This window comes from Mustela nigripes, chromosome 5, assembly GCF_022355385.1.
Source record: "Mustela nigripes isolate SB6536 chromosome 5, MUSNIG.SB6536, whole genome shotgun sequence".
In the NCBI taxonomy this organism is placed as follows: Eukaryota; Metazoa; Chordata; class Mammalia; order Carnivora; family Mustelidae; genus Mustela; species Mustela nigripes.
The window spans coordinates 79,208,714-79,216,606 of record NC_081561.1 but is presented as its reverse complement, the minus strand read 5'-3'; the positions used below and the strand labels follow the sequence as shown (position 1 = coordinate 79,216,606).

General features: G+C 42.3%; 1 protein-coding gene across 1 annotated transcript in view; it reads left to right on the top strand.

The window, feature by feature from the left end:
* The first annotated feature begins 2,300 nt into the window (after nucleotides 1-2,300).
* Nucleotides 2,301-7,893, top strand: part of ARHGAP18 (Rho GTPase activating protein 18) — a 196,981-nt gene continuing 191,388 nt past the window's right edge. Inside the window, exon 1 of the mRNA XM_059400700.1 lies at nucleotides 2,301-2,789. Within this exon, the coding sequence (XP_059256683.1) occupies nucleotides 2,746-2,789 (44 nt within the window). The 5' untranslated portion in view covers nucleotides 2,301-2,745. The remainder of the gene's footprint in view (nucleotides 2,790-7,893) is intronic.

Below are 7,893 nucleotides of genomic sequence, written 5' to 3'. Positions count from 1 at the left end.
TACCCATCTCTTAACCAATGAATGGTGAAGGTGTGGGAAATTAGACCAGTTAGACCAGTCAAGGTATTACTGGGCAAATGGACTATTTACGAATGAATAAATAATCATAATTGGGGATCTACTAGGAGAAACCTGGGAGGACTTACCAAGACACCTAACAAAATTCACTGTAATGATAAAGGAATTTTAGGAAGAGAATTTAGGGGAAGTATGGAAAAAGAATTGAAGAGTAAGGGACTAAAACAGAGGGGCTGGTTGGGTAGTTTTTGAGAACAAGATTCACTGCAAAATGATGAATAGCAAAAAGAAAAAAAATGTAGGGCATTAATGAGAAAGACGGTATAAGGAGTTTTTGCTATGAAATAAAATGTATCCATAGGATCCGTGGTAAGGATAGATATGCCTCCATCTCTATTACTATTTGGGGTAGAGAAGCAGGAATTAAAGACCAAACTACTCTACCCTAGTTATCTATATTTATTGGGTCTGCACAAATAGGCCTACATCTGCTTTTCCAGCTATGAAGTCTTTGGCTTGATTGAAAAAATTATTTTTCGTTCTGGAATCACTTTTAGGAAATATCCCTAAATTAACTCCACCAATTTTGTAATTGATCAGTACAATTAGAAGGACTCCCTAGGGTGCCTCAACTAATCTGAAAACATGTAAAACCAGTAATTGTGCAAATGTAGACAACTGTATAGAAGCCAATAGCCAGCATTATTTCAGTCCTTAAAGAATTCACCGCTGGGGGCTCCTGGGTGGCTCAGTGGGTTAAGCCTCTGCCTTCGGCTCAGGTCATGATCTTAGAGTCCTGGGATCGGCTCCTACATCAGGCTCTCTGCTTAGCGGGGAGCCTGCTTCCTCCTCTCTCTCTGCCTGCTTGTGATCTCTCTCTGTCAAATAAATAAATAAAATCTAAAAAAAAAAAAAAAAAATTCACCACTGGTGGTAGGTGAGGCATGATTTAGCTGAGGACAATCCAGGAAGCCTGGTTATAAAAGTTTGCACTAGAGAGACATAGGAGAGGGGGGATAGGAAATGTTCTGGACTCAAGAAGCACTCAGGAGACGCAGACTCTTAACTTAAGAAAAGGTGGTCAAAGGATAGAGGAAGGAGGAGTAACGAGAGAGGGAATTTTCCTGCCTAAAGGGATTGTATCAATGGGCCGAGGTAATACCTGGTAAGGATTCCAGAAACACCTGACTCTCAGCTCACCCATGTGTTCTGTCTGGATTTTCACAGGCCCAGCTTTGAGCCATGAGTGCCTCTTGGATTCACCCTCCACAGACTTGGCAGGAATGACTGGTTTAAAGTTTTTCAAAATGAAATAATTCTGTTATCTGCAAACCACAGAGAGTCAATGTCCCTGGTTTCAACAGTAGCAGAACATGCTCTAGGTTTGGCTCAGCTGCCTAAGAGTTATCTTAGAGGGCTGGAAAAAGAAGAAAAGGGACACACACACAAAACAACAACAAGAAAATGAAAATCATTTTTAAAACTAATTTGCTTATGTGTTGGACACTTATACAACAGACGTTAAGTGTATTCCTATTTTCAAATACTTGCTCTGCCTGAAACACGAAGCTGAGAAGGTTAAGAGTTCATATCAAATTCAAGGACGTCAGCCTGCCTGTGCCATTTACAGATTAACCCACAACTCATCTTCTAGCAAGCATTTATGGAGTACTTGTCATTTACCAAACCCTGAAAAAGGATTTGTGTTTACAGTCGTGAATAAGCAACACTCCCTGGTATCTGAAGCTTGCCATCTGAAAGGTTTAAACTTCAAAATGTAAGTTATTATGATATAAATTAACATTTAAACCTCAATAATTGCACACCTTATAAAATGTTTTTCTTAAGAAGGTCATTGTCTTTAGGCAGATTTCATTGTGTACATATCAACTGATTTATGACACATTGCTTACTCAGACTTTCAAATGCAGGCAATTTCATTCCAAACCTTTGAGTGATAGTGATTTTCTAGGTTTAAAATCCTTTCACTGCCTACACTACTTAACTGTGACCCCAGAGACAGCTTAACTGCGCAGAAAGACTAAACAGTACTGATAGCTTCCAAACATCTTTATCAATCTAATCGATAATATATTTGCTAATTGCAATGCAATATATCTCTTTTGGGGGGGGGGGAGGAGCAGGTCATCTCCACGTTGACGAAATCACCTCCACTCAATCTCACCCCTGCACACTTCTGCCTTCTCCCCTTCTCAAATCAGGAAGAGAAGTCACCGGTTGAAAGGCCCTCGCCGCGCCGGGGACCAGCCGAGCATGCTCAGTAGCCGGGCGGCTTCCTGAGCTCTCCGCCTGCTCCGGCTTGCCCTGGGCTCCGGGAAGCGCCGGGGCTGTGCCGCAGCTGGTCCTCGTTCCTGGAAAGCTGCTCTCTGCCCAGTAACATGCGGCTTTAGGATCGTCAGCTGCGGCCGCGCAGCCCTGGGCTCTCCCGGGCTGCACTCCGCCTGCTCCGCGCGGGGCTCCTCTCAGCACCCCGGCGTGCACGCTGCAGCCCGGTGCTTCCAGCAGCTGCTGGATGATGGAGCACAAACGACGGGCTTGTGGTTAACCGTGAAGGGCGAGCGAGAGCCGCTTGTCTTCGGAGCCAGAGAGGGGAGGTGTGTCCCGGGAGAAAGGACCTGGCAAGATTCTGGCAGCCGCTCCAAAACAAACCTAGCGTCCTTTTTCACTTCTTGGCACGCTGGCATTGCCGGCTCTTGACTTGGAAAGATGGTTACAGTAGTCACCAAGCTGGTGTACTGCTTTCACTTCAGGTAAGGGGGGTTCCTTTGCATGCTTTTCTCTTTTCAGTGCTTTTGCTAGCTCTGAAATCTGCAGCTGGGAAGGGTTTTGTAACTGTTAGCCTTGCTCTCACATTGCAGGTTTGCTTTTAACGAAGACTGAGAAAAAGGACTTTTTGTGTGATTTTAAAAATCCTTAGAGGATGAAGTTGAAATAAACGTCAGTGTTCTTTATTACCTCTTGTTATTTTTATCCCTGTCCCCCACTTGCTTGGTAAAATTTGGGTCTCTGTTTACAAAATGAGGTTAAAAGTACAAAAAAAAAAAAAAATCTGGCATATTCCAGGCAGATACATATAGGCAAGTGGATGTTGTAATTGGCAGCCTTTTTAAAATGAAAATGTAAGTGAAATTTCTAAATTTCACTTATAGCCGAGGGAGAGTCATATTAAAATTCAGCATCAAACTTGCTCAGCATTGAACTTCAGCGGACTGGAAAGGAAACGTTCATTCTACAGGTATCAGGTTATTTGTAAAAACAAAATGTTCAGGGTTTTACTCCTGAGAGATCAATAGGAGTCCACAAGTTTAAAGAAAAAAAAAAAAATTAGCACCCCTCATGTCCTTGGGTGTTGAACAGGATAGCTTCTCCACAGAGGCATCAGCTAAAGAGTAAAAAACATGTAAATCAACTTCGTGGTTGCAAATTATATTTTTGGTGAAAGCTGGAGTCAACATCTTTAGATGGATCTTCATGTAAAAGAAAAAAGTTTTCAGAACATAAAGAGAGCATTCAAATAAATGTAAGCCCTGCACTACCAAAGAAACTGTCCAAAATGTCATGGAATGGTGGCTACAGTTTCCATTACTGTTAATTAAACTGGAGGTTTTGAGAGAAAGGGTCACTTTTCTCAATTAACCCCAACCTACTAAGCAAGAGGAGGTCCACAAGTATTCCGTAACATAGAGTGATGGAAATCAAATGGGGCAGAGAAATGTTTTCTTTCTAATCAGCTGTTAAATTTACTTCCTCAATTTAGAGATAAATTTATTAATAACTCACTTAAAAACAGTATGCTGTTTCTCTATGACAGCAAAGGACCCAAACATAGAGGAAGGAAAAGGATAAGGAAATACTTGATGGAAATATTTGGAAAAAAGTTAGAATTTCTGGACAGATTATTGCTTTTAAGGCCTTCTTTAGTAGGGGGTGATGTTTAGTCAGTAATTTTTAATTAAGTTTTTACGTTCAAGTATGATTAAAATACAGTGTTATGTTGGTTTCAGGTGTACAGTATAGTGATTCAACACTTCTACAAAGGGCTCAGTGCTCATCACGATGAGTGCCTTAATTTCCTGCACCTATTTCATCCTCCCCTAAAGCCACCTTCCGTTTTAACAACAGGTGTGTGTGATGCATTCCCTTGTGGGCCCATTTAACTCTGAACAAGTAAACAACCTCTAGTAAGACAGTGTGTGGGAGCTAGGCCGCCCAGACCTACACCTTCCTATTTCGAGTTTATTGTGTAGGGACTGGAACCAACTGCCTTGAGTTAACAGGCTTTGTTCTACAGAAGGCACAGAGTTCTATAAAGTCCCATTACGAGCCTGGGAACTGGGAGAAATCCATCTCTTCCTCCCTTTTCTGGTGTAAACTTCCCAGCTCTATACAGTCCTGACACCCTGAAGTTCTGAACTCACAGCTGACCTGCGGCAAGACAAAAGGTATCCAGGGACTCTGAGGGTAATAGTCTGGCCTCTCATGTTTGTAGATTCACACTAGCTGAGCACCAGTCCGGGTGTCCCTCCGTGGAGTTGACGTAAGAAGCGCCCTTTTCCGAAGCTCCAAAAGACCCAGGATTTTATTGAGAGAAACTGTCATCGGAGGCCCGCCTCTTCTCGTTCTTGGTGTTTCTGAGAGGTGTTTTTGTCCCCTGCCTAATTAGCAGTGATCATTCTGGTTCTAGTTAGAAATTTCTAATACTCAGGACTACTGTCAGCCATCACCTGGAACAGTGTCTTAATGATCAGTTGGAAGAAGAAAATAGGAAACAAAGTTATTCTACATTTGGATTTTAGGTAGGCCATTCGGTTTCTTCTCCTCCTGTCTCCCCTGTGGATCCCAGTGCCAGTCATTATGTTCCCCTTTAGAAGAGTTGAGAGTGGTGGTGGGGCCATCCTGCCCTTTTATTATCTGTTACTAACCTGTCCCTGTCTCACGGCTCTTCCATATCAGATAGGAAACAGGTGGGCTGTCACAAACTCCCTCAGTCTGTGAAGGAAGCACTTGAAATGGAATGAATTTCATTTTTCCTCTTAACAATCGAATAGTGCTAGTACTTCAGTCCTAGTAGGTGTGTGTTCCAGTCTTTTCCTTCATTAAATAAGAACTTCTATCTGCTTCTCCATTTCTGCCCCTGTTTTGGAGACAGGCTCAAGTAGTGTTTAGGATTCGAACCCACTTCAGCTGCAACATGTTGATTCTCAAAACCTAGATCAGGATAAATCTCACATGTTTTCAATAGAGGAGCCACATGATCAGAAATGTTTTCATTTTAATAATTTTATGGAACTTTCTCAGCTATCCCTCCTGTCAGATTTTCTGTGGCAGTTTAAAAAGAGCTCATCAACTATCTTTGAGGGCCATGAAAGGGGTCAGTCACTGATTGCTTTTGATTTGATAAATGTGTTTTCCATTATTTAGGACAACTTTTAGCTTGGGTTTCAGCAACTTAAGGAGAAGATAACTGTACCCATGTACCCATACAGAACTAGTATTTCTCAATATTAACTGGAATCCAGACAAGAAGCGAGACATCAAACTAGTTCTAGACTTCATATATTTATGTACCAAATCCCAGGAATTCTGGGCCTTTTTCAAGGGCATAGTTAGCTTTTAGGCCTGCCAGCAACTTTCAGGTTGTCACTGGCAGGAACTTAATTTGGGAATACAAAGACATCCTAAGGTGTGAGGATAGGTCTGGTTTTGTTTCTCTGTGACATTGTTTTCTGCTGAGTAGCTTAGCATTGGGAAGATAAGAGTACAAATCCAGTTTTTATCTGAATATCTGCATTTTGGGGAATATACAGGTATCTACATTCCACTCCCTCCTTTATCTTGAAGTTTCTTGAGCTATTGTGTTTGAATGTCTTGGTTAGATCACATGTTAAAAAAAAAAAAGATTGCAGAGTTAACCTGGCGAATCTCTTAGTTCAGTTCCAAGTAGCCCCTGGGAAAAGCATAGGAAAGAAGAATGATAACCCTCATTTTCTGCTTCTACTTCCATATATCACAACAGTCTAGCAACAGTGATGTCATGGTGTGCTGAGAAAGAAAATGTGCCATCTTAATCACTTCCTCAAATACAGCATAAAATAAACTTGAAGGCAACGTGCAGATAAAATCTTGCCAGCTGATAACCCCTACCCCCTTACCAAAGTTCATTGTGCATCTATAGGACGAGCTCTGTGGAGATATTCAGGACAGATGTTTGAACAAGATGAATAAGGTTCCAGTTCTCAAGGGGTTTATAAAGGGAGAGGATGGTGGTTCAAATGGGGAGGGAGACCATAAATAAAATAATACCAGGTCCTTGTAAGTGCTGTGAAGAGCAGAACAAGAAATAGTATGGAATGTGTCTCCCGGGAGGGCACTCAGGGAAGCCCTCTCTGAAGAGACAGCCTTTGATTTGGGACGAGTATGGAGGTGAAGTCTGCGGACCTGTTCCTGGTTGCTTGGTTTGTTCTAGAGACAGATGCAAAACAGTATGGCTGGGAGGAGAAAGGCATTGGGGAGAGAGAGGGTTAGGGAAAGGTGTGGTGGTAGACAGGGGTAGGAGTGGATAGGAATTAGGGACAGGTGTGGGGGGAGGAGTAAATTAGGAGATAAAATCAGAGGGAGGGATAGGCCAGGGCCAGGTGCATGGGTCTTGCAGAGACTGAATTCTCTGTGCAGCGAACCTACTGGAGGACTCTACATTTTAAAGGAACACTATGGCTGCTAAATGGAGAAGGCACCGTAGGGCCAGAGAGAAAGCTGGAATTTATGTCACAGACAGGAGGTGTCACAAGTAGCTTGAACTAAGGAGGCAAGGAGGAAGAAGCCGGCATGAATGACTTTCTTTCCTCTGCAAATTACATTTTATTTCTGATGACAGAAGTGATGTATTTTTGCCATAGAAAACCTAAAAAATACACAGAAATGTTCCCAAAAGTATGAAATCATAATCCTACCACCGAAGCTTAATCCCTATAATATATTTGGTAGGTGTCCTATAGAAAACTTGGGAAATACGGGGACCTGCTCCCAAAAGAAATGAAATATTCCACAATCTTGCCACTCAATTTGACATGGAATATTTTTGTTATCTATTGCCTGAATCCTTTTTGAAGCCAGTATATTATTTTTAGGAAACTAGTTTATTCTGGGTATTCTGATAAAACAGCTGTAGGTTTAAGTAAACTAGAAAATGTCTAGTCTAATCTGAATGAAACAGTCAGTTTCTGTGCCATAGAGTCAGTCCCTTCTTTTTTCATTAAATATTTCACTTTATTTTTCTAGGTATGTGTTGATAGGCCTTCACTTCCCAGGGGTACTTATTGGTAGGGGGGCAATCTGGCCGTCGTCTTCTGTGGCTCCCTAAAAATGTACCCCAGATGCTGGGGCTCTATAATCTGCAGTGAATGCTGTCTTAATAAACCATTCCCTCCCAGGGTGCCAGGGTGGCTCGGTTGTTAAAGTGTCCCACTCTTGGTTTCATCTCAAATGGTGATCTCAGGGTCATGAGATCAAGCCCAGTGTTGGGCTCCAAGCTCAGGGGAGAGTCTGTAGGAGAATCAGTCTCTCTCTCTCTCTCCCCACCCCCCTCACTCCCTACCTCCCCTTCTCTTCTCTCTTTTTGGCCCTCCCCCTTGTTCAATAAATAATCTTAAAAATAAACCATCCCCTCCCTTGTCTCAAATCAATTCCTTGACATCCCTTGGGATTAGGAAAGCCTTTGAACTTAGATGTAAATTGTGCTGTTTACTGTCCCTGCTTTTGAGAAGATGGTACTAGAACTTTCTAGCTGTTTCTGGACTATTTTCACTAACATTAGTCCAGTGATTTTGGGAGGGAGGCCTGGCCTGCCGTGGCCTG